We start from the raw sequence: 25,877 nt of genomic DNA, 5'->3' as shown, positions 1-25,877 counted from the left end.
TTGGTGGGAAGAAAAGCCCCAGAAGGAGGGTGATGGCTGCCTCCTCTTCTGCAGCAGTGGGTGATGGTCACAGGCAGTCGGCCTGGTGAGCCAGTGGTGTGAGGCTGAACACAGAGGTCCAGGAGAGCTGACTGGAGTTGGGGCACTGTGAGAATCTGGACAAACAGTAGCATGAGTACAGAGGATCTTGCCCAGGGTTCTGCCCAGGAAGGGGACCACTACGGGAGTATAGTCAGTGGACGGGTGTCAGCAAGTGCATAGAAAGGTGGTACTGGGGGAGTACCCTGAAGAGAAACACAAATAGGAACACTTACCTCAGCTTCATTCAAGTGGCAGCAAATGACAGCCCAGGGCACGTGGTTTTTTATTTTTTACAAGAAAAAAGAGAAAATTTTGAAAAAAAAAAAAGTTTTTCTTATTTTCTGCGAGTAAATTTTGAAAACAAACACATTTTTCTCCTTCACTGATGTGCGCTGATGAGGCAGCACTGATAGGCTGCACTGATGAGGTGGCACTTATGGGCACTGATGAGGTGGCACTGATGAGGAGGTACTAATATGCCGCACTGATGAGCACTGATATGCGGCACTGCTGGGCACTGAGAGGTGGCACTGATGAGCGGCACTGATGGGCACTGATAGGCGGCACTGATAGTACGCTGTACCTTGTGGCATTGCCACCAGATATGGTACATCGGTTCTTCCTGACCACAGCCACAAAAGCACAATGGGGACGCCTCGGGTACATAAGTAGCTAGCCGCACCGGCACCATGTGCCACCGGAGAAGCACTTTATAGTTTGCCTCTATGATGGAAGTGTTGATTAACGATCTCAAAGCATCCTGGGCCATAAGTTTCCAGTCGTCCAGCTCACTGCTGTCCTGTATATCTGCTTCCCACTGCACCATATAGGTCAACTTAGTAGAAAAGTCAGTAAATATATTATATAGCTCAGATATATGGCTGTTTGACTTATCAAACTTCTGACATAAAAGTTCCATGGGGGACACCGTGACTATATCAGAGTGCTGTGATAAGGTGCGCAAGAAATTCGTGATTTGAGTAAAGCGGAAGGATTCAGACAAAGGCATGGCATATTTCTCAATTAACTTCTGTCTTGTTAAGATACCCCTGTGATCGCAAAAATCTGCTATCTGCTATGCGAATGAGTGCCCCCAGCTGCATCCAAATAGTACGGGATTGGGTAGAGTAAAACTTTGCCAATTGGGCCAATTATGCAGCATAGTAATATTTCAACATATCTGGTATTCCCAGGCCGCCCCCCCTTCTAGGTGCATACAGCGTACGTCTATTCACCCAAGGCCTCTTTTTCCCCCAAATAAAAGATAGCATTTTACTTTGCAATGTCTTCACTACAGATCTACACAGTGCTATTGGTAGTGTACAAAACAAATACAACACCTTTGGGAGGATATTCATTTTACCGGGTGTAGTCTGCCAAACCACGAGGGAGGATGAAGCAACCAACTATCCATGTCAGCCAGTAGACGAGTAAAAAGGGGCGGGTAATTTCTGGAATATAGCGTGTGTAAGGACGCTGTCAAGTGTATGACTAAGTAAGGTAATGCCTCTGATTGCCAAATGAAATTGTAGGATTGATTCAGAGTAGAGACCGTCGCCTCCTCAAGAGATATATTCATAGCTTGTGACTTAGCTTGGTTCGTTTTCAAGCCCGATATCTTTGCAAATTTTTCAAGTAGTCACATGCACTATATTTAAAGGGATTTTTCTTTTTTTTTTTTTTTCATTTTAAGCATTAATTAAAATCACTGCTTCTTTTAAAAATGATGTTTTGTAAAAAAAAAAAAAAAAAAAAAAAAAAAAAAAGGAGAAAAAATAATAAAAAAAAAAACACGCACACAGAAATTTCTGGTGTTGGGTGAACACCCAAATGGACGATGTTCAAGCTACTCCCTGTTATCTCTCGCCACGACTACTGCAACTCCCTCCTCATTGGCTTACCTTTACATAGGCTATCCCTCATGAATGCTCCTGCCAGACTCCTCCACCTTACAAACCACTCAGTATCTGCTACCCCTCTCTGCCAATCCCTCCATTGGCTGCCACTCACCCAACAAATTCAATTCACAATACTAACAGTAACTTACAAAGCCATCCACAACTCGGCCCCCAGCTACACCACTAACCTGGGCTCAATATTCCAACCAAATCATCCTCTTCAATCTTCCCAATATCTTATGCTTTCTAGTTCCCTTGTCACCTCCTCCAGGACTTTTCCCGAGCCTCTCCTATTCTGTTTAACTCTCTACTCCAATCTGTCTGATTATCTATTACTTTATCCACCTTAATTTGTTCCCTGAAAATTCATCTCTTTAAGGAAACCTCTTCTGCCCCCACCGAACAACTGTACTTTTATTTTCTCCATTAGTCTATCCCCACAGTTATTACCTTTTGTATCACTTGACCCTCCCTCCTAGATTGTAAGCTCTAAAGAGCAGGACCCTCCGATTCCTCCTGTATTGAATTTTATTGTAATTGTACTGTTTGCCCTAACATTGTAGAGCCTGCGCAAACTGTTGGCACTTTATAAATCCTGTATAATAATAATAATATATGACTGCCTAGTCCAGCCTCTCTCAGCCAGGGTTCCTCCAAAGGTTCCTAGGGGCTCCTTGTCACTTCCTTGGGCTGTATATGGAAGTGTCACCTACCAGCCGTTTCTGGATACTGAAGCCTGTCATCATTGCACGACACACACAATGTTTTTCTTTCAATATATTTTTTATTATAATTTTCATTTTAATAAGAGTGCAAAAAAATAAATGAATAAAATAGCAAAGGAAGAAATCCAATTGGTGAGGAAAATGACTTATCTGGAATGTGGAGGCGGAGTCGGTTATAATTTGTGTGCAATACAATATACAACGTGTTACATTATTATAACAAAGTATTGTAGAAAAGATCACACCATAGAAAATGGGGGAAAGGAGAAAATAAACCCGGATATGAAGGTGACATTTGTGTACGAGGAACACCTTAACAATTACCACCATTTTTTTCTCCAGGGCCTCTGCTTTCAGAAAATATATGTTTGGGGGTTTTATCTAATCCTCAGGCCTAAAATCTGCATTTTACCATGTGTGCAAAAATAATGTAAACACAGCTCTGGTATCTATTCAGCGCCGGTTCACACTACCGCGACGCTACTTCCCGGGGCGACCTCCGAGATCGCGGTGCGAGCAGCGCGCCGCGACCTCGGAGCGGCCGCCGCGGACTTCATAACATTGAAGTCTATGGCGGTCGCCTCCTGGTCGCCCCAAAGAAGCTCCGGACCCTTTTTCTAAGTCGGAGCGACTTGTGTCACTCCTATTAGAACGGGTCCGCAGCTTCCCTATGGGAGGCGACCTGCGGCGACCTGTGAGGCGACCAGGTCGCCTCACAGGTCGCCTTAGTGTGAACAGGGGCTTAATGTGTCCTGTACTCATAAATACATGGGTGTGATCTCAGGGATTTGTATGACCCCCCGCCTGACATAGGAAACTAAGGGGTTTATGCAAAGAATATGTTGGGTGAGTGTGACAAGCATGTGTCCAGCTGTGACAAATTCTGGCTGTATTCTAATAAACACAGTGATTTCCTATAATCATCAGCTCCAACTAGTGGCCATAATGAGGTATTAGTTCCAAAATACCTCAATCAGGAAAAATAGTTCAATACCGCATTATGGCCACTAGATGGACCCAAGGATCATAGGAAATCACTGAATGGAATAAAATAAGACCAACATTTGTCATGGATGAATGAATGCTTGTCATATTTGTTCATCTAGTTTATAAAAACTAAACATGTAAGTGAAGTGGTAACTATTGAGCCAATCACTTCATCAAACCACACATAATATCTCCCTTCAAAGGGAAAACAGAAATTATTTACAGAAAATCAAACAGTATAAATATTTTCCAACCAATAACCTCCACCCAGACAAGATATGTAGAAATATAAAGACAAGCGGTGTTACCTCTCGTGCCGCACTCCGCCAAGCCACCCAAACCCACACAGGAGCAAAGAAAAGAAGTTCTCACCTAGTTTATCTCCGAGTTCTCCTTCCCTCCTGTTGGGGGATGGAGAAGGATGGACTGAAGACAGAGAGACACGCTTCGGGGTCACCACTGGTAAGTAGAGCCTTGAAATGAAGGACATCAACTTCAGAATTTCTGTCTTGTCTGTGTAAAGTTTACTGATAAAGATATATGGGATCTCACAGCTTCTAGCTCTGTAACCCGCTATATCATTATCAGTAACCGTCACACAGACAAGCAAGACATTCTGAAGGTAATTCCTTCATTTCACGGCTCTACTTACCACTCTACACCCCAAAATTTACTCAGCCAATGAAAAGCCAACACGGGACAACACTTCATCCATGTCTTTGGTGATCTCTGATCTCCTTATCAACTGTTTCTTACATGATGAAGATCAGCCATGGAGTATATCTGAGGTGTATATCAGGGTGTGCTTCTTCCCCACATGTCCACCAACATTCATATAGAAGACATTTCCCGCACTCAAGGCACTAATACACCTCAAGGGTTGTTGTGTTTGATCCCTGATGTACCGGAAGACAGGACTTCAGTGAGGAACAATTCCCTTATTTAGGACAGGAAAGTCACTTCTTTCCTGTGTGAGATCTCTGATGTGTGTTAAGATTGGACTTCTGTGAAAAACATTTCCCACACTCAGGACAAGAATACGGCTTCTCCCCCGTGTGAGTTCTCTGATGTGTGTAAAGATTGGACTTCCGTGAAAAACATTTCTCACACTCAGGACAGGAATACGGCTTCTCCCCCGTGTGAAATCTCTGATGTTTGTAAAGATCGGACTTCAGTGAAAAACGTTTCCCACACTCAGGACAGGAATGTGGCTTCTCTCCTGTGTGAGATCTCTGATGTATGTAAAGATTGGACTTCCGTGAAAAAGATTTTCCGCACTCAGAACAGCAATGTGGCTTCTCCCCTGTGTGAGACCTCTGATGTTTGTAAAGAGAGGACTTCACTGAAAAACATTTCCCACACTCAGGACAGGAATACGGCTTCTCCCCTGTGTGAGATCTCTGATGTGTGTAAAGACTGGACTTCTGTGAAAAACATTTCCCACACTCAGGACAGGAAAACGGCTTCTCTGCCATGTGAGAACTTTTATGCACATTAAAATGGAAACACTTCCCGCACTCAGTACAGGAAAACCTCTTATCTGTTGGAAGGATGGCACCGTCCCTCACAGTCTGAGGTTCCTCAGGATAAGAGGAATACGATGGTCCGGCACCGTCCCTCACAGTCTGAGGTTCCTCAGGATAAGAGGAATACCATGGTCCGGCACCGTCCCTCACAGTCTGAGGTTCCTCATGATAAGAGGAAAACGATGGTCTGGCACCGTCCCTCACAGTCGGAGGTTCCTCAGGATAAGAGGAATACGATGGTCCATCTACACTGTGTGGTGCCGGGTGGACATTTGAGGTAGCTGGGTTTTCTCCTGGACTATACTGTGTGATGTCCTCATCTTCTACTTTACAGTCTGGAGACAAAGTGAGACAATCCTCTGAGGTTTTCCTCATCTCCCGTCCATCTACTAAAATAGAAATAAAAAGATTATTACTAGACATGAGCAGATTGGTTCCCCTAAACCAGGACTCTGCCCACATCAGGCAGCTTTGTCTCTGAGGCTCTTACAATTCCACCCTCAAGGTAACTAGTAAATGGTAGAGGGTGACTAGGTGACCCAGGAGCCACACATCAAGTCAAGACCTGCTGTATGATTGTAAATGGCAGTCTCAGTCTGGACCTACGCCAGGCCACGCCTTGATGTGCGGGACACCTACTCACTATCTACCGATATAAAATGTCCAGCTGGTAGAAAATGGGTGTAACAAAAGAGAATTCATATTATGTGTATATATAGCAGTGGGTAGAGGGGGGAGAGCAGAAGTCAGGAGTATGTAATGTACAACATAGAGTATATAGTGCAGGGGTCAGGAGTATGTAATGTACAACATGCAGTATATAGTGCAGGGGTCAGGAATATGTAATGTACAGCATAGAGTATATAATGCAGGGGTCAGGAGTATGTAATGTACAATATAAATTATACAGTGTAAGGGTCAGGACTCATAAGTCAGGCACAGCCAGTGAACAGCAGAGTAAGTAACCCCAGGAGAATTGTTCTATCAGAGAGCTTACTTGACCTGGGCATGGGGAAGGAAATCTAAAGCACATATGCCAGGCATTGGGCACTAATCTGCATGATTAGCCCGCAAATCCCTACTAGCACAAATCCCGCCCGACCCCAAAAAAAATTCTCCCCCTAGTACAAATTCCCCCCTTTACCATATCACCTATTCTAGTACAAGCCCCCCAAAATTGACCCTCCTCGCACAAATCCCCTTCTCCCACCCCCTCCAAACACAAATCACCCATGAATCACCACTTCTAGCACACACCCAAATGTCCTTTCCTATAACAATTCTTAGCCCCCCCGCTGCTCCTTAAATTCCTCCTCGCAACACAGATCCCTTCCCACAGCAATTTCCTTGTGGTGCCCGCCCCCCCCCCCCACCTCGCATGATACCACAGTGCCCAGGGCAGCCATCCCTCCTGCCCACCCCTTGTCCTGACCCTGACCCCAGGTGCCTAGATCTAGTAACTCCTCTGGTGAAAATTAACATTTTGCTGCCAGCTGAACCCCAGAATCTCCATAAATCCAGTCTAGAGACATAAATTGTGTCAGCAGCACAGAGAAGGAAGATTATCTGAGAGAAATACAGGAATACAGGACGGGGAACACAGCTCAGGAAAGTGACCAGGGTATTACAGGCTGATATCACCCAGTCCCCGCCCTACTCTGGACCAATCAGTGAGCAGTATGGGTGGAGGAATGTATTTAGTGTTAATGACCCACCTGTGCTGATCTCTGTAGGAGTGTCCTCCTCTATAAATGTCCCCGTTATTCCATCCTCCTCCATAGACTGCTGATCATCCCTCACATACCTATCTTCTTCTTCTGCTTTAACCTCAAATTCTATATCAATTGGATCTCCACTCTAAATCAAGAAAATAATAGAAGAGGTCATCTGTAAAACATAAGCTTCAATATTGTGACATCACATTTAAAAAAAATCACTTCAATGAGTCCATGTTCTAGATGCTCCGTCCCACCAACCTTGTAACATTGAGGGATGGTGTGACCTTCCTGTGTGGAATCCCGGGAATACAGAGGACAGGGACATCTCTCTGGTGGGTTCCTGGTATTAGGTGGCTCCATCATATCCTTGTGTCCTTCTGAAAACTCCTTCATCACTCCATACTCCTCATCCTCCTCTTTATACTCTTCTTTAACATCAATATTATCATCCCCGAGGTTTTCACTCTGAATATATAATAAAACATTCATTGAAACAAACATGCTGTGTATAAATCAGAACTACCAATCATTGTCAATCATCTACCTGATGATGGTGAGGGATGGTGTGACCTTCATGTGTGGAATCCCGGGAATACAGAGGACGGGGACATCTCTCTGGTGGGTTCCCATTACTGGATCCATCTGTAGGAAACACACACACTGACTGAATACATTGTTTCTATGTGTTTATCAGATGATGGGGGATCTAGGTGGAGCCTCCGTACTGCTCTCTCCTTTACAATAAAGTCTCCTCTTACCCGGTGATGTGAGGGGCGGCTTATTCTCCATCATGACGTCCTTGTAGAGATCCTTGTGTCCTTCTAAATACTCCCACTCCTCCATGGAGAAATAGACAGTGACATCCTGACACCTTATAGGAACCTGACACACACAATGATACAGTCACCATCCAGACACATCCCTTGTCTGTTACTGGATAATGTCCCAGAATTCCCAGCACCGCTCACCTCTCCTGTCAGCAGCTCCATCATCTTCTTGGTGACTTCTAGAATCTTCTGCATGTTGTGTCTCTCAGGTTTTAGGGAGTCACATGGAGGCACTGTGATGGTCATATGATCACCTGACTTCAGAAGAGGAAATCTCTGTATTGAGGAAGCAATAGGAATATCATGTTAGAATCCCATAATCCTCCTCACCTCTCTGGTCAGGTCTGTGTTTTATTAATAGAGATAAGAGTGATGTCATGTGACCTCCCAGAATCCTCCCCACCTCTCTGGTCAGGTCTGTGTTTTATTAATAGAGATAAGAGTGATGTCATGTGACTTCCCAGAATCCTCCTCACCTCTCCGGTCAGGTCTGTGTTTTATTAATAGAGATAAGAGTGATGTCATGTGACCTCCCAGAATCCTCCTCACCTCTCCAGTCAGCAGGTAGATGATCTCCAGGGTGAGGTTTAGTATCTTCTCAGTCATGTGACTCCGGTCCTCCTCCATCCTCATTGGTGCCATCATTTGATCTATACAGGTCTCTTTGTAGATATATAATTTTGGGAAATTAAAATAAGAATTATTTGGATGGTATTGGTCACAATAATAGGATGGGGATGTGAGGGTGGTAATAGGAAAGTTGCTGTACATTTAAGAACTACTCTCCCCATGAGAATACATTTAATGTGGACTGTTTCGGGTTTGTTACATCTTGGAGGACCTTGGACCCTCTTAGCCTGTCAGATCAGAATTTCCCTTTTCTCTGTTGGATTTGTTTGGTTTCTGAGCTGGTTTGCAGCTGAAACAGAACTCCTCTAAGAACAAGTGCTCACCAACGAATGAAGGAATTCCCTTCTTCATCTTACTTAATATTCCAGAACAAATCACATGACCAGTGGGACAATAAGATGGTTAAGATTGCCAGTTCTGTAAGGTCTGAAAAATAAGTGCAGGTGGGAGGGGGGAGACAATCATGGAGCCCCCTCTGTCCCTCAGAGTCCCCTGAGCCCTCCAGCCCCCTATTCCCTCAGAGGTCTGAAGCCTGACTACCCCCTCAAGGCTCTCAGAGTCCTTCAGATACATTACCCTTTCAGAGGCCCCTAAAGTCTTCCAGCTTCACTAAACCCTCACATCCCCTCAGCTCCTATACTTCCCTCAGAGCCCTCACTATTTTCCTCCCTCTGACACCAATGATGGAACATATTCTTCATGGCAGGCTGGGGAATGTTTTCTTCCTCCTGACCAGCAATGTAAGGGGCTCCATACTCCTGACCCCTGCACTCCATCATTGTGTTGGCTGCGTATTGTAATGATTGCCCATTGGCTGCCTGTGTAGTGTAATAATTGTCCTTTGTAGGCCATGTATGGTCAGGATTAGAGATGTACTCAGGTGTGTTCCAGTTCACATATGCCCGACCCCGCCAGGAAGCCGACACTGCAATCCACTAATCACAGGCAGTGAGACATTTACTGATCTGTGCAGCTGCGGATTGGGAAATGTCTCACTGCCTGTGATTAGCGGAGTGCAGTGTCGGCTTCCTGGCGGGATCGGGCATGTGCGAACTCGAACGCGTCCGAGCCCATCTCTAGTCAGGATGGTCATTGTATTGTCTATTTTATTGTCAGTGCTGTTTGTTTAGAAGAACATATTACTAGAATGTATCTCCAAAATGAAGAGAATGTTCCGGCCCCGAAAGTAGGGAAATGATTTGACCCTGAAGGGGTTACTCTAGGTTTCCACACTATATATGTGTGTATCATCATCTGCTGGAGATAAAAGACATCACAGTGACTATGGTGGAAGAGGACGGACATGACGGGGGGTTACTGGGTGTAAATAGAAAATAAGATCTTATTACCTCCTCTGCTGCCTCTTCCAGCAATGTCTCCTCTCTACTTCCTCCCCACTCACCCGGAACTTCCTGTCTGTACTGACATCACTTCCTGTCTGTATTCCATAGAGACTTCCTGTCTGGGTAGAATTGAGATCACCACCTTGTGGAGCTCAGAGGAACTGCAGCCCTGAGAAATGGCTTGCAGTGTGAACACGGCCTTGTGCTGTATGTGTATGTACTAGTGATCGACCGATATCGGTTTTCGTTGCCCATACCGATATTTTGCCGATCGCATATCGGTATTGGCCGATATTTTCACACATGTAAAATTTTGCCCAAAAAACACAAAATTCAACACAAATATCCAAGAGCGCTGAAGAAGAAGGCCGTGGCGAGAATCTCTGGTAAGTCAATATGTGGAATAAATGTGCCAAAAGATGTTGTGTGTGTGTGTGTGGGGGGGGGGGGGGGTGTTCACAGCCTTTGGAACTTCCTTTAGGATATGTGATTAAATGATATCCTCTTTGTCTTCTTGTTCTAGACACAGCTGATGGGTGCCAAGCGGTGGTCTGCTTGGTAAAAAAAGGAAGGAGGAGGATTGCAATCCTGTGATATGTGGCCCCAGGGAGTGAGTCATTGGAGCGACTCCGAATTATTGATGGTAAGCAGAAGCATGTTCATTTTAGAAATGTTCATTTGAAATCACTTTGGGGGTATTGTGGAGCCTAAATAATGTTTTTATATTTTTTGGTTTTAAATTTGACTTCTTTGGTATAAAACACTTCTGTCTGAACAGTTTGGGAGCAAAATGGTGACAGTCAACTACTCTTGAGGGGAGGTGTACCAGCAATGTCTTGAACTACTCTGAATTGTATGGTACTGTAAAAAGTGGTGTGATTTGGCCAGGTAGGATTCGCTAGCTGGGCACAAAACACAGCTCACTGGGAAATGTTTAGAAACTATTCTAAATAACCTGCTTTCAGATCAGCTTTGTGGAGCTCGGACTAATGTGACTGCATAGTGAGCACATTATATTCAGACTGCTTCAAGTGACCTGAAAGTGGGAGCCATTACATTCTTTAGTGTGGGGGACAGGTATGGGGGGGGGGGCACCATAGTGGATGGACAGTGACCTCCTGTTTATAAAAATGCCCAATGAATCTCATTGATATCATTGCTCCTGTATGTACCGCCTGCGCTAAGTAAATGTCCAATGGACATTCCCTAATACATTCCTAGCTTTGTCTTAAAAAATTAGGGGCATTGAGTATATTGCTACCATGTGGAGAAGTAGCTGGATATTTGTGTCTTAAAATTGTGTGTAACTTGTGCTGTTTTTTTCTGTAGAGACCAGCGATGATGAGGAGGAGCAGCAGGAGGCTCATCCACCTCAGACCCACTGTAAGTACTTTGACTGTGAAGGTGTTCTGTGTCTTTGTTCTAAGTTGGAGGGCTGCATTTTTTTGAGTATTTTTTTCTCTTTTGTGGTTTATGTAGCTTCAGCGATGGGTGAGGAGATGGAGGAGGGCGAGAAAGGAAGAGGAGATGGAGGAGGCGGGGGAGGAGACAGTGGAGGAGGAGAGGGAGGAGACAGTGGAGGAGGAGATAGCTGAAGATAGGGGCGAGGAGGACACCTTCCCTCAAGCTTAATGTAAGTACCCTCCATGAGTTTGTGTCTTCTCTGGGTCCCTGTTTAAACTGGAAGGGCTACAATGTTTGTTTTGCTTGGTTTTGGTTGATGTAGCAGCAGACATCTATGATGTTGGGGAGGACAGGGGAAAAGGGGAGGCTGCCCCCCCCCCCCAGCCCACTGTAACTACCTTCAATGGGTTGGCCTACTTTCTGTGTCCCTTTTTAAAATTGCTGTTCTTAAATGAATGTATTTTGTCTTTGTGTTTCCAGTATCTGCCATGTGGTCACCCCGTGGGGAGGAGAAGGCCCATGGAGGAGAGGAGGCAGGCTCCCCTCAGGCACACTGTAAGTACATTCAATGGGAATCTCACATGTAATGTGTGTGCTAGGGTGATGTGTATATGTGCAAATGTAAGTTTGTGGATGATCCAGTGTATTTTACCTAGATGTGACAGCCAGGAAGGTTGAAGTGGAGTTTGACATGGAGAATTGTGAAAGTCAAGGATAGAGAATATCCTATCAGGGCCATCTAACAATGACCACTAATGGCAAGTTTATTTTGGGCAACACAGTCAGTGTGGAGAGGGTAGTGGTTAACTTTCCCGATTTGATTGTTCTTTCTAAGCATCAAAAAAGGAGATGGTCAAAACACTTTGATGTTGTTGGTGGCTCAGCCATACCTTTTCAGAGAACCACCTTCAGCACAGAAGCATGGAGTACATATCTTTAAGGCTACATGGTAAAGGGAGGTGCTGCGCTAGAAACGAAGTGAGTATATATCAGTCCAATAAGACAATAGGTCCATCCATCCACCAGGGTCAGCTGTTTAGGCAAATAGGTGCTACCACCACCAGATCACCTCCAACCACACTGCCTCTTACCGTCCTGTTATTATATATATATATATATATATATATATATATATATATATATATAGATGTACAATTGGCTTACCAGTAGACAATCTCCAAATAGACAAGCTCCCAGTAGACAAACTCTCAGATCAGCTGGGATAATTGGCGATTTTATTTTGAATCAGCTGTGAATGCTGTCACTTGGTGAACGCTTAAATGCCCCCCGCTTCACAGGCATGTCCAATCATCTCAGCTGCATGTACTTATCACTAAAGCCCCGTACACACGTACCGATGGTCGGCTTACAAATGTTCCTCTTTTCTCCCCGGGATGTCGGTGTCTGCTGAAAAGTGCAAAGACAGCACAAGGACAGCACAAGAATTTTGTCCGCCGACTGCAGAAGTGATGTCATGTAATGGTTAACTTTCCCTGTGTTTTCTATTCTCTGAGCATGCCCAGTCTTGCAAATCTGCGGTCTGTCGGCCGAATTGTGTACTGACAGGCGAACAATCGTCCGTTCTGGTGTCGGCATACAAATATTTTCATGTTTGCAAGAAAGACTTTTGTCCGCGGATTGTGCGCAGACATCTGTTGGAGGCACCATACTAACACGCGTACAATCGGCAGATCCTTCGTCCACCGACGTTTGTATGCCGACGATCGGTACGTGTGTACGGGCCTTAATTCTACCACCATTTAACAATCCGTAGACATAAAAAACACCCCCAACAACAGAACTTATGTGATGATGGTCGGACTAGAACCCATGACGTATCAGTCAGTCATTCACTATTGAATTTAATGATCACAAATTTGCCTGGGCGTTATTTTAACTAATTTAAATTTAGGGACACATTTAACCACTTGATCACCCACACTGTTAACCTCTTCCCTGCCAGTGTCATTTTTACAGTAACAGTGCATATTTATAGCACTGATTACTGTAGTAATGTCACTGGTACCCCCAAAAGTGTCAAAAATGTCAGTTAGGGGTTTGATCTGTCCGCCGCAATGTTAAAGTCCCGCAAAAAATTGTAGTAATTTTTTCCCTATGGGCGTGATTCTAACTGTCAGGGGGCGTGGCTTGTGAAGTCATCACAGAGACATACGATCCTACATAGCAGGATCACATAGCCTCTGTGATCACTTCAGTGAGAATGACAGACGGCTGTGTTTACATCAGCTGTCTGTCTTTCTTCCTCTGCTGCAGGAGATCGCGAGTGACCGGCGGCCATCGGAGCCGCCGGTCACATGCACTGGCTCCGCAGCTAACGAGCCGGGCGGGAGCGCTCTTCCGGCAGCGCACAATCACCTTCTAGCTCCACCAAGGCGAGCGCCATACATGTACGATGCTTTGCCTGGGAGCGCCAGCCTGCCGCAGTATATCTGCGGCGACTGGGGCTAAAGTGGTTAACGCGGCAAGAAAAAATAGAACTGGAGCAGTGCAATTCTTTCAGCTTAGTGAATTCTTCCCCCCCCCCCCCCCCGTGTCCGACAGTCCGCCGCAAATATCGCAGTCCTGCTATACGTCGTTGATCACCGCCATTACTAGTAAAAATATATATCACATAGTTTGTAGACGATATAACTTTTACACAAACCAATCAATATACACTTATTGGGATTTTTACCAAAAATATGAAGCAGAATATATATTGATGAAGAAATTTGATTTTCTACATTTCTTTTTATTGGATGTTTTAAATCAGAAAGTAAAAAATATTGTTCTTTTTTTCAAAATTGTATTTTTTTGTTTATAGCGCAAAAAATAAAAACCTGCAGAGGTGATCAAATACCACCAAAAGAAAGCTCTATTTGTGGGGAAAAAAGGACATCGATTTTACTTGGGTACAGCTTTGCATGACCGCAAAATTGTCCCTTAAAGTAACGCAATGCCGTATCACAAAAAATGGACTGGTCATGAAGGGGGGTAAATCTTCCGGAGGGTAAGAGATAACTAATGCCTGGAAAGCTTGGTCATGGAAAGATTTGTCAGGACGCCTGAACCCTCCTAGGACAGCCTAGGATGAATGTGTTCCCCGTTCCCACAGAAAGATTGGTCTCTTGTACAATGTCACGTCCGGTTATGTGTCGGTTATCCAGAATCAGGCGTTCCATGCGCTGAATGATCACAGGAATCACTGCTGGGGGCTGGAAACCGCCACGGCCGGGATCCTCACTGACTGACGTCTACACCAATCAAATCTCTTCCTGCAGATGAGCGTCTCATCACCGTACTGTGCTTGAAGTCTTCTGTAGATATCTGCGGGTTTTACACCTTCCTTCACAAGAACCTCCATCACCACACGCTGTTCCACGCACGCACTAACACTGTTATCTGCCATCCCGAATAACGCTCCCTGGACTGCCCGCCACATGTGCCCCACCCATCAGTAATAGGACATTACTTACTAGGGCATGTAGTACCGCCACGCTACCATCCCTTTCTATACCTGTAATATGAAAAGTCACAGTTTGACGTGAATGGCCCTCATAGCGCAATACTGCATTATGGCCACTAGATGGAGCCAAGGAAATCAGTGTATGAAATAAAATACATCCAATATTCATCCCAGCTGGGCGAATGCTGGTCACATTCATTCAACTAAATAGACCTGTAAGTGTTTGTGAAATCTTACACCACAAAATGTACTCAGTCAATGAAAGGTAAGGACTCCATTTTTATTTTTCTACTGCTATCAATGGCCAACACGGCATAACACTTCATCCATGTCTTTGGTGATCTCTGATCTCCTTCTGAAGTGTTTCTTACATGATGAAGATCAGCCATGGAGTATATCTGAGGTGTATATCAGGGTGTGCTTCTTCCCCACATGTCCACTAACATTCATATAAGAAGACATTTCCCGCACTCAAGGCACTAATACACCTCCAGGGTTGTGTGGGATTCCTGATGTACAGGAAGACAGGACTTCTGTGAGGAACAATTCCCTCACTCAGGACAGGAAAGTGGCTTCTCGACCATGTGACATCTCTGATGTCTGTAAAGATCGGACTTCTGTGAAAAACATTTCCCGCACTCAGGACAGGAATATGGCTTCTCCCCCATGTGAGATCTCTGATGTCTGTTAAGATCAGACTTTTTTGAAAAACATTTCCCGCACTCAAGACAGGAATACGGCTTCTCCCCCGTGTGAGATCTCTGATGTGTAACAAGGTTTGATTTTTGTACAAAACTTTTCCCACACTCAGAACATGAAAGTACCTTCTTCCCAGTGTGCAATCTCTGATGTCTGTAAAGATCAGACTTCTGTGAATAAGATTTCCCGCACTCAGGACAGCAATGTAGCTTCTCGCCTGTGTGAGACCTTTGATGATTGACAAAATATGTTTTTGTTGCAAAACATTTCCCACACTCAGGACAGGAATACGGCTTCTCCCCCGTGTGAGATCTCTGATGTGTGTAAAGATTGGACTTGTCTGAAAAACATTTCCCGCACTCAGGACAGGAATACGGCTTCTCTCCTGTGTGAGACCTTTTATGCACATTAAGACGGCATTTAAAACGGAAACACTTCCCGCACTCAGTACAGGAAAACCTCTTATCTGTTGGAAGAACGGCACCGTCCCTCACAGTCTGAGGTTCCTCAGGATAAGAGGAATATGATGGTCCGGCACCGTCCCTCACAGTCTGAGGTTCCTCAGGATAAGAGGAATACGATGGTCCGGCACCGTCCCTCACAGTCTGAGGTTCCTCAGGATAAGAGGAATACGATGGTCTGGCACCGTCCCTCACAGTCTGAGGTTCCTCAGGATAAGAGGAATATGATGGTCTGGCACCGTCCCTCACAGTCTGAGGTTCCTCAGGATAAGAGGAATACGATGGTCCAGCACTGTCCCTCACAGTCTGAGGTTCCTCAGGATAAGAGGAATACGATGGTTCATCTACACTGTGTGGTGCCGGATGGACATTTGAGGTAGCCGGGTTTTCTCTTGGACTATACTGTGTGATGTCCTCATCTTCTACTTTACAGTCTGGAGACAAAGTGAGACAATCCTCTGAGGTTTTTCTCATCTCCCGTCCATCTACTAAAATAGAAATACAAATATTATTACTAGACATCAGCAGATTGGTTCCCCTAAACCAAGACTCCGCCCACATCAGGCAGCTTTGTTTCTGAGGATCTTACAATTCCCCCCTCAAGGTAACTAGTAAATGGGTTCTCTGATCTCCTACCCGTTCATTTCTTTATTCATGGACCTTAGTCAGAGAGTTAGGAAACAACGAGAACTGTCTTTTATAGGAGTGACAGTGATGAGGGGGATTATAGGACGAGTGTCCCCTCCCCCTCTATCACTCATTGCCATCTTCCCAACACAAGAAGTCCTGCACTTCCTTATTTAGTCCATGATTTAGTCATAAATAACAGCGGGGCTGAGCCCCACCAGAGGTCAGAGAGTGAGGATGGGGAGAACAGCCAAGATGAAGAATGGACTGATCCTGAAGACCACCATCATTGGGTTACTGACTCCTCCCTCATTACCACTTTCTGTTTAAGGTTCCAAAGTTGGAGGATTTTATCTCATTATAATCAGCATGTAAAAGTCTGTCCTCCAATCAAATCATCAGATATAAAATGTCCAGCTGGTAGAAAATGGGTGTAACAAAGGAGAATCCATATTATGTGTATATATAGCAGTGGGTAGAGGGGAGAGAGCAGAAGTCAGACGTCTGTAATGTACAACATAGAGTATATAGTGCAGGGGTCAGGAGTATCTAATGTACAACATAGGGTATATAGTGCAGGGGTCAGGAGTATATAATGCAAAAAATAGAGTATATAGTGCAGGGGTCAGGAGTATGTAATGTACAATATACAGTATATAGTGCATGTTGCAGAGTGCGATCACTGGGTGCAGCGGAGACCATTCAGATCAGACATTGTGGAGTAACAGGAACTATGTGAGTATGGTGTCTCCCCACTTGGGTCCCACGTTTGAGTCTCCATACTCCACTAGGCATCCAATCTGCATGTTGACTAACAACATTCATTACATTTTTTTTCAGACATGCGCTTATACAAATACTCCTGATGAGTGGGCGATGCGACCCACGAAACGCATCGTGTTCAACGTACAAGTGTAACGCTCCTGCGTTTCATGTATGGTGTGGATTTTCAGCTGCAGAAATATTCCACTTCAGTAGTCATGTAAGAGAGATGCTGAGATACCATTCCCAACCTCAATGACTCATCATGTGTGGAAGGTCTTAATTCAGCTAGTAAATACACACACTCAACAAGCTGGTTCCTAGAGTGACTTTATGTATGTAGTAACACAGTGATGAAGATTTAAGAGACAGGTTGAGTGGAGGTGGTAGGTGACAGACACTTGAAGGTAAGACAGTAGCAGATGGATGCAGGTAGGTTTAGCAATCATGTATGGTAGCAGATGACAGAGTAGCAGGTGGACATACAAGAGAGATCAACCCAGTGCAGGAATAAGTAGCAGTAGTCTTAAGAGCTAGCAATCTAGATATGCAGATGTGATAAATAGTCTTTACTATGCAGAGCTAGATAGTGTAAGCTTAGTATAAGTTTATAGAGGGTTCCCCTGCGGGGTACTTAGCACTAATAGCAATACAGCCGAAGGTTGGTTCAGGAGGAGCGGATGATCCGGAAGCGGGATGCAGGGATCAGCGCAGCGAGGTTCCGTCAGCGAGGTATGCTTGCAAGCACGAAAGCTTCAAGCCAAGTTAGCATCAAGGTAAGGGTGTTTGAACGAAGACATGTGAGTGAGAACCGGCGATTTAAATAGCCATCTAGTCCGGCGCTGAGTGATGACAGCTTCAGTCTTAAAGGTGTATGCGCACCTTTCCAAAAGAGAATGGTGGGGCGCATACACTTGTGAAAAGAGTAATTTAGGGTACCAAAGGTACCGGAACATTACAACAAGATGTATTTATATGCATACTGATACTGCCATGTCATGTTTTATTGATAATTTGCATCATCATGTATATGGATTGACGTACATACTCAGATATGATTATATTTTATGATGTAATATTTTGTATGATAGTTTTAATTAATAAATCAGACGCATTGCGCAATAATGACTATTGAGTCCTCCTCAATTAAAGTCCCTCTGGGCAATTCTTTTTCTGTTTATAGATAATTGGGATGGAGGTGTACTCAATTTGCAGTGTGGTTCCATTATGTCCTGTTCCAAGATACAACAGATAGGACTATATACTATCAGAATAATGTAATGTACAACATAGCGTATATAGTGCAGGGGTCAGGAGTATGTAATGTACAACAGAGTATATGGTGCAGGGGTGCAGGGGTCAGGAGTATGCAATGTACAACTCAGAGTATACAGTATAGTGCAGGGGTCAGGAGTATGTAATGTACAATATAGAGTATATAGTGCAGGGGTCAGGTGTATGTAATGTACAATATAGAGTATATAGTGCAGGGGTCAGGTTTATGTAATGTACAACATAGAGTATATAGTGCAGGGGTCAGGAGTGTGTAATGTACAACACAGAGTATATAGTGCAGGGGTCAGGAGTATGTCATGTACAATAGATATTATATATTATAAGAGTCAAAAACTTAAATGTTTACTTGAGACAAGTTGCAGATGTCCCACACCGCTGCCTCCCATCTCCTGAGACTGCACTCAGTGACTTGGATGTGAGACTATAAAGACATATCCCTCCACCCAGCACAGCCAACAAAACAAGTAAACCCGGGAGAATTGTTCTGTCAGAGATCTTACTAGACCTGGGCATGGGGCAGAAGACCCACATCACATGCCCTAGTTGCCTAGGTCTAGTAAGGCCAATGGTGATAATGTACATTTTGCTGCCAGCTGAACCCCAGAATCTCCATAAATCCAGTCTAGATACATAAATTTTGTCTGCAGCACAGAGAATGAAGATTATCGGAGAGAAATACAGGAATACAGGATGGGGAACACAGCTCAGGAAAGTGACCAGGGGATTACAGGCTGATATCACCCAGTCCCCGCCCTACTCTGGACCAATCAGTGAGCAGTATGGGTGGAGGAATGTATTTAGTGTTAATGACCCACCTGTGCTGATCTCTGTAGGAGTGTCCTCCTCTATAAATGTCCCCGTTATTCCATCCTCCTCCATAGACTGCTGATCATCCCTCACATACCTCTCTTCTTCTTCTGCTTTAACCTCAAATTCTATATCTATCAGATCTTCACCCTAAACCAAGAAAATGAGAGTGAATATCATCTGTAAAATATAAGCTCACATAAAAAATTCACACATCATCTTTATGTCCATGTTCTAGATGCCCCGTCCCACCAACCTTGTAACAGTGAGGGATGGTGTGACCTTCCTGTGTGGAATCCCGGGAATACAGAGGACGGGGACATCTCTCTGGTGGGTTCCTGGTATTAGGTGGCTCCATCATATCCTTGTGTCCTTCTAAAAACTCCTCCATCACTCCATACTCCTCATCCTCATCTTTATATTCTTCTTTAATAACAATATTGTAATCACAGACGATTCCACTCTGAATATATAATAAAACATTCATTGTAACAAACATGCTGTGTATAAATTATAACTACCAATAATTGACAATCATTTACCTGATGATGGTGAGGGATGGTGTGACCTTTCTGTGTGGAATCCCGGGAATACAGAGGGCGGGGACATCTCTCTGGTGGGTTTCCATTACTGGATCCATCTGTAGGAAACACACACACTGACTGAATACATTGTTTCTATGTGTTTATCAGATGATGGGGGATCTAGGTGGATCCTCCGTACTGCTCTTCCCTTTACAATAAAGTCTCCTCTTACCCGGTGATGTGAGGGGCGGCTGATTCTCCATCATGATGTCCTTGCAGAAATGGGTCTACAGATCCTCAAACATCAATCCATATACCCAAACAGTTTTTGTATTTAGTGTCCATCACTCACCTGTGCTGATGTCTGGAGAAGATTCCTCCTCTTTAACTTTGTCCATCATCCCAACCTCTTCCCTGAACTGCTGATCCCCCCTCACATACGTCTCTTCTTCCTCTTTAACCTCATCTTTTATATCTATCAGATTTTTATTCTAAACAAACAAAATAGCAGGGAATGGTTGCTTTAAAATGTGAGCAAAAAAAGAATCTTATACCTAAGAGTGGAATATATTTTCCTACAGTCAGGTCACTTTTATGATCACAACATCCATCTTCACCTACCTGATGATGGTGAGGGATGGTGTGACCTTCCTGTGTGGAATCCCGGGAATACAGAGGACGGGGACATCTCTCTTGTGGGTTCCCATTACTGGATCCATCTGTAGGAAACACACACACTGACTGAATACATTGTTTCTATGTGTTTATCAGATGATGGGATCTAGGTGGATCCTCCGTACTGCTCTCTCCTTTACAATAAAATCTCCTCTTACCCGGTGATGTGAGGGGCGGCTGATTCTCCATCATGACGTCCTTGTAGAGATCCTTGTGTCCTTCTAAATACTCCCACTCCTCCATGGAGAAATAGACAGTGACATCCTGACACCTTATAGGAACCTGACACACACAATGATACAGTCACCATCCAGACACATCCCTTGTCTGTTACTGGATAATGTCCCAGAATTCCCAGCACCGCCCACCACTCCTGTCAGAAGTTTTAATAAATAGTAAAATTAAATGACGCTCCCAGAATCCTCCTCACCCGTAAGGTCTGTATTTTTATAAAGCCCTACTTCAAGGACACCTCCCCCTCCAATGGCATAGGGAATTCTAACGTCATTACATAAAATACAGGATCAACAGTTCTGCTTTGGTTGCGAGGATGAAAAGAGTCTGCCCACATCCTAAGAGCACCAGAAAAAAGAGCCACATGGAGGTACATTGGGAGGAGGAGCTGTGAGGTCAGTGTGATGTCATAGAACTCTCTGACTTACCCCTTAAAGCCCCATACACACGCACTGACGCACCGTTCGGCCGTCTTTTGTCCGATGCTGTTTTGTTGGTTGAAAAGTGCTCAAGACTGCACACAAATTTTGTCGGCCAACAACAACTGACTGCAGAAGTGATGTCATGTGATGGTTAACTTTCCGTGTGTTTTTTCTTCTCTGAGCATGGCCAGTCTTGCTCATCTGCTTTTTGTCGGCCGAATTCTGTACTGACTGACGAACAATCGGCCGTTCTTTGTTGGCCAACAAAAATTTTAAAGCATGCACACCAGATTTTGTTTGGCCGAAAAAGTTGCAGTCGGTTGTCGAAAGCATCATACTAACAAGCCGACAATCGGCCGATCGGACGTTGGCCGAATATTTACAGCCGACAATCGGTACGTGTGTACGGGCCATAAGTCTTTCAGCTTTACTAAACCCTCACAGCCCCTCGAGTCCTCTACTTTCCACTGAGGCCTCAGAATTTTCCTCCCTCTGACACCAATGATGGAACATATTCTTCATGTAGGCTGGGGAATGTTTTCTTCCTTCTGACGTCACAGTGACTATGGAGGAAGAGGACGGACACGACCGGGGGTTACTGGGTGTAAATAGATAATAAGATCTTATTACCTCCTCTGCTGCCACTCCCAGCGATGTCTCCTCTCTACTTCCTCCCGACTCACCTCTCACCCAGAATTTCCTATTTATATCTGACATCACTTCCTGTCTGTATTCCATAGAGACTTCCTGTCTGTATTTCATAGAGACTTCCTGTCTGGGTAGAAGTAAGATCACCACCTTGTGGAGCTCAGAGGAACTGCAGCCCTGAGAAACATCTGGTAGTGTGAACACGGCCTTGTGCTGTGTGTGTGTATGTACTGTATATCCTTATAGATGGGTCATCTCCAATCCCACCAATGGCGAGAGAAATTTATTACTGCCTAGTCCAGCATTTCTCAGCCAGGGTTCCTCTAAAGCTATTGTGGTATCCACTTATTAGGAGAGTGATTGAGGTCTGGTGAGTGCACAATCTGAGTGTGAGCACCAAGAGAGCATGGGATTGGTGTTTGGGGAGTTTTGTAGTCCACTACACATGGCTTGCTGGAGCATATACTGAGATATGGAGGACGAAGCTCCGGAAGGTTTGGAGACATTTATTGGTGGTGATATAATAATTTATTGAAGTATAAAGGAGACGTTGGATGGACTTTTGGGTCTTGTCTCTGCCAGCTGGGGAAACAGCGAGTGGGAAAACAAGTTGTTGAGGATTTGAATAGTAAACTCCTTCATTGTTCCTGATCAGCTGGGGAAATATTGACTCCCAGACCTTCCTAGCCAGAAAACTGGTTGGAGGATTGGAATAGTAATCTCCTTCATTGTTCTCAGCTGGGAGTGTCGGGGGTTTCATTGACTTGTACCCAACTTCCCTTCCACAACAAACTCTTCTCTAGGAATCTATAAATTGGGGGATAGATTGTGTCTGTGACCCCAAAATTACCTGCACTGGGTTTTTTACTGACATTTTCTGTTTCCTAATCCATCGGATTGCACCTAAATGGGGTGGGTGCAGCCGTACTGGGTGAGAGGATGGCCAAAAAGTTAGAGGGGCTTTTAAACTAGGGAATGGGGGGGAGGGTACAGATGTAGAATTAGCCAGTGGAAAGCAAGTTTCAGAGGGCAGAAATGGGGGCATTAGCGGTAGGGTGTTCGGAGCCCCTATACCCAGGGTGGGTACGGGGAAAAATCAAGAGAGCAGCCTAAAAACATCAAAATTACGAGGTTTGTATACCAATGCCAGAAGCCTGGCCAACAAGATGGGAGAGCTGGAGCTGCTGATGTTTGAGGAGGACTTAGATTTTGTGGGGATAACTGAGACTTGGTTTGACAGCTCTCATGACTGGATGGCGACCATTCAGGGGTATTCCCTTTATCGCAGAGATAGAGAGGGTAAAAAAGGGGGAGGGGTATGTTTGTATATTAAGAACAGTATACAGGTAAATATGAGGGATGATATTAATAATGGAGCTATGGAAGAGGCAGAATCCCTATGGGTAGAGCTTCAAAGGAAAGGCACGGTGGGGAAGGTAATATTGGGCGTATGCTATAGGCCCCCAAACCAGAGGGAGGAGGGGGAGGTGGACCTCATGTTACAGATAGGATTGGCAGCAAGGATGGGAAATGTCATTATAATGGGGGACTTTAATTATCCTGATATAGACTGGGCAGAAGGAACCGCGCATTCAGCCAAGGCTCGGCAGTTCCTAAATGTTTTGCAGGACAATTTCATGGGTCAGATGGTGAATGCACCGACAAGAAACAATGCGGTACTTGACCTACTGATTACCAACAATACAGACCTGCTCACGGATATAGAAATACGGGACAACTTAGGGAACAGTGACCATAGGTCAATTGGTTTCAGTATTAATTACAGTAATAGGAAACACAAGGGTAATATAAGGACACTGAATTTCAAAAGAGCCAATTTCCCTAAACTGCGCTCGCTGCTAGAAAATATCAAATGGGATAGAACCCTGGGAACAAAGAACACGGAGGAAAAATGGGAGTGCTTCAAGAGCATACTTAACAAGGGGGTGGGCCAGTGCATTCCACAGGGAAATAAATTTAAAAGAGCAAAACTAAACCCTGGGTGGCTAAACTCCAACATAAAAATGTATATTAGAGCTAAAGAAAAGGCCTTCAAAAAATACAAGACTGAGGGGTCATTGGCAGCATTTAAGCATTACAAAGAGTGTAATAAGAAATGTAAAGATGAAATCAGGGCGGCTAAAATGGAACACGAGAGACATATAGCGGAGGAGAGTAAAAAGAACCCCAAGAAATTCTTTAAGTATATAAACAGTAAAGGCCCGTACACACGTACCGATCGTCGGCATACAAACGTCGGTGGACGAAGGATCTGCCGATTGTACGCGTGTTAGTATGGTGCCTCCGACAGATGTCTGCGCACAATCCGCGGACAAAAGTCTTTCTTGCAAACATGAAAATATTTGTATGCCGACACCAGAACGGACGATTGTTCGCCTGTCAGTACACAATTCTGCCGACACACAGCTACAAATCCCAACACGCATGATCAAACCAAATGAGTTCCCGGAAGAATTTTCTCTAGTAAACTCAACATTTTATTCAGAAAGAACTTTCGGCTCGCGGAAGTCCAAGAAATAGGTGAAATGCGGAGCACATGCTCATCTTGATAAATGTGAGAAGAAGGAAGATGCTGCTCATAATGCCATACTTTTCTAATAAAAAGGCATGTGTTCTGTTATGATGAAGATAATGTTTGTCTATTCTATCTGTTCTATCAAATTTTAGAATTAAATAATTTGAACTCTTCACCATTATTTTTGTATTTTCACACCAAAGATCTAACTATTGATATGACCCTTTATTCTTTTATGAATTAATGTCTAAAACATATTTTTCAGGTTATGCACAATATTAAACATGTTAACAAATTCAGATAGGCCATTTTTTATTTTAAATTTTCTTTATTTTTTTGGATCTCAGCAAAAAAAAAACAAAGCAAACATCAATACTTTCCGTATAATAAACTAAACATAAAAAAGGTCCATTTGGACAAAATTAAACTAGAAACTGGCAAACAGGGGTAAAATAAATAATAGGGGGTTACACAAATTAAAGTTGCTGGTAACTGTAATCAGGTTGCCATGAGGGCAGGTTTGGATCCTGCTGGCCATATTGCCACTGGCCATGTGGCATTTGGCGAGGTGGTGGGTGTTGTGGAGGTGGAGGTGGAGGTGGAGGGCACGGGTGCTCCTGGCATGCGTGGCTGTGCTCAGTAAGTATGCCGTTTTCTGCGTTTTGCAGCACATCCAGAATAATTTTTCTGGCATACTGACACTGCCTGAGGTCCACCTTATCCAGGATTTTGGCAGTCATATTCCCGAAGGACTCATTGGCCTCCGGTTTCCGACGTAGGGCTATGGTGGCCTCCTGGATAAACTCGTCGGTGATGTCATCCACGTGCTTCCTCTTTTGCCTCCGTTTGGCAGGAGGAGGTGGTGGTGGAAAGAGTTCCGCAGGCTCCTCAGGCTCCACAGGCTCCCCAGGCTCCTGGCTGCAACCTGGCTCCTCCTCAGTGACACTTCCCTGTTGATGAAATGAACAATTGATTAGAATGTTATAGTGTATATAAAAAGTCATGTTTGTTATATTATTGTGAACAAATAGCAGACTTTACATACAGTGGCATATCTAGGGTCTCCAGTGCCCTTGTTGAGGAGCTGTATTTGGCAACAACCCCCCCCCCCCCCCAAGATCAATGTAAAACTGTAACCCACCCCCCCAAAAAAAAATTAAAGGGCATTAAAAGTTTCTAATTTGCCCCTTGTTTGCCCAGTGTAGAGCTCTCTAGTGGGCAATCATTGTCTCAGGTGTGAAAAAGAAAGAGAGGGTTGAGAGATAGAGAGAGGGAGAGAAAGAGGGGGTGTGAGAGAGAGAGGAGGGGGTTGCAGAGAGAGAGGGGCCTGAACTTGCAGAGGACTTGATGTAGGGCATTGAGGGTGAAGCAGTGCAGGGAAACATGAATAAGGAAGCCACCTGCCTTGCTGACCCAGAGTGAGAGACCAGAGACATGGAAGCAAGGATGGATGGATCATTTGCAGGAGCTGTTAGTTTTGTATTAAAAAAGGTTGAGCCAGAGGAATGCTGAGGCTACAGCAGTGTTTGTTAGGACCAGAGGTGTGCTGGGGATGCAGCAGTGTTTGTAAGACCGGAGGGG

The 25,877-nt window shown here is 44.5% G+C and overlaps 4 protein-coding genes across 4 annotated transcripts in view; 1 reads left to right on the top strand and 3 right to left on the bottom strand.

Moving 5' to 3' along the window:
- LOC309549812 (uncharacterized protein) overlaps nucleotides 1-8,419 on the bottom strand; it is a gene marked incomplete at its 3' end in the record, with an annotated part of 143,307 nt that extends 134,888 nt beyond the window's left edge. The window contains exons 1-5 of the mRNA XM_082250315.1: nucleotides 8,312-8,419; nucleotides 7,904-8,038; nucleotides 7,694-7,817; nucleotides 7,480-7,577; nucleotides 7,194-7,400 (exon numbers count right to left, since the gene is read on the bottom strand). Of these exons, the coding sequence (XP_082106441.1) occupies nucleotides 7,194-7,400; nucleotides 7,480-7,577; nucleotides 7,694-7,817; nucleotides 7,904-8,038; nucleotides 8,312-8,407 (660 nt within the window). The 5' untranslated portion in view covers nucleotides 8,408-8,419. The remainder of the gene's footprint in view (nucleotides 1-7,193; nucleotides 7,401-7,479; nucleotides 7,578-7,693; nucleotides 7,818-7,903; nucleotides 8,039-8,311) is intronic.
- The window catches only part of LOC309550250 (uncharacterized protein), a gene marked incomplete at both ends in the record, with an annotated part of 974,848 nt that overhangs the window by 139,480 nt on the left and 809,491 nt on the right, over nucleotides 1-25,877 (bottom strand). Inside the window, one exon of the mRNA XM_082250660.1 lies at nucleotides 15,199-15,689. Coding sequence (XP_082106786.1) covers nucleotides 15,199-15,689 — 491 coding nt within the window. The remainder of the gene's footprint in view (nucleotides 1-15,198; nucleotides 15,690-25,877) is intronic.
- LOC309549816 (uncharacterized protein) overlaps nucleotides 1-25,877 on the top strand; it is a gene marked incomplete at its 5' end in the record, with an annotated part of 247,447 nt that overhangs the window by 104,562 nt on the left and 117,008 nt on the right. The gene's annotated exons all lie outside the window — the stretch shown is intronic.
- Nucleotides 4,648-5,166, bottom strand: LOC309549813 (uncharacterized protein; the record flags this gene model as incomplete). The annotated part of the gene is made up of 1 exon (XM_082250316.1): nucleotides 4,648-5,166. The coding sequence occupies one exon, from the start codon at nucleotides 5,164-5,166 to the stop codon at nucleotides 4,648-4,650; it is 519 nt and encodes a 172-aa protein (XP_082106442.1).

Source organism: Pelophylax lessonae (assembly GCF_965119305.1).
Source record: "Pelophylax lessonae genome assembly, chromosome: 3".
Lineage (NCBI taxonomy): Eukaryota > Metazoa > Chordata > Amphibia > Anura > Ranidae > Pelophylax > Pelophylax lessonae.
This window is presented reverse-complemented; position numbering and strand designations above follow the sequence as displayed.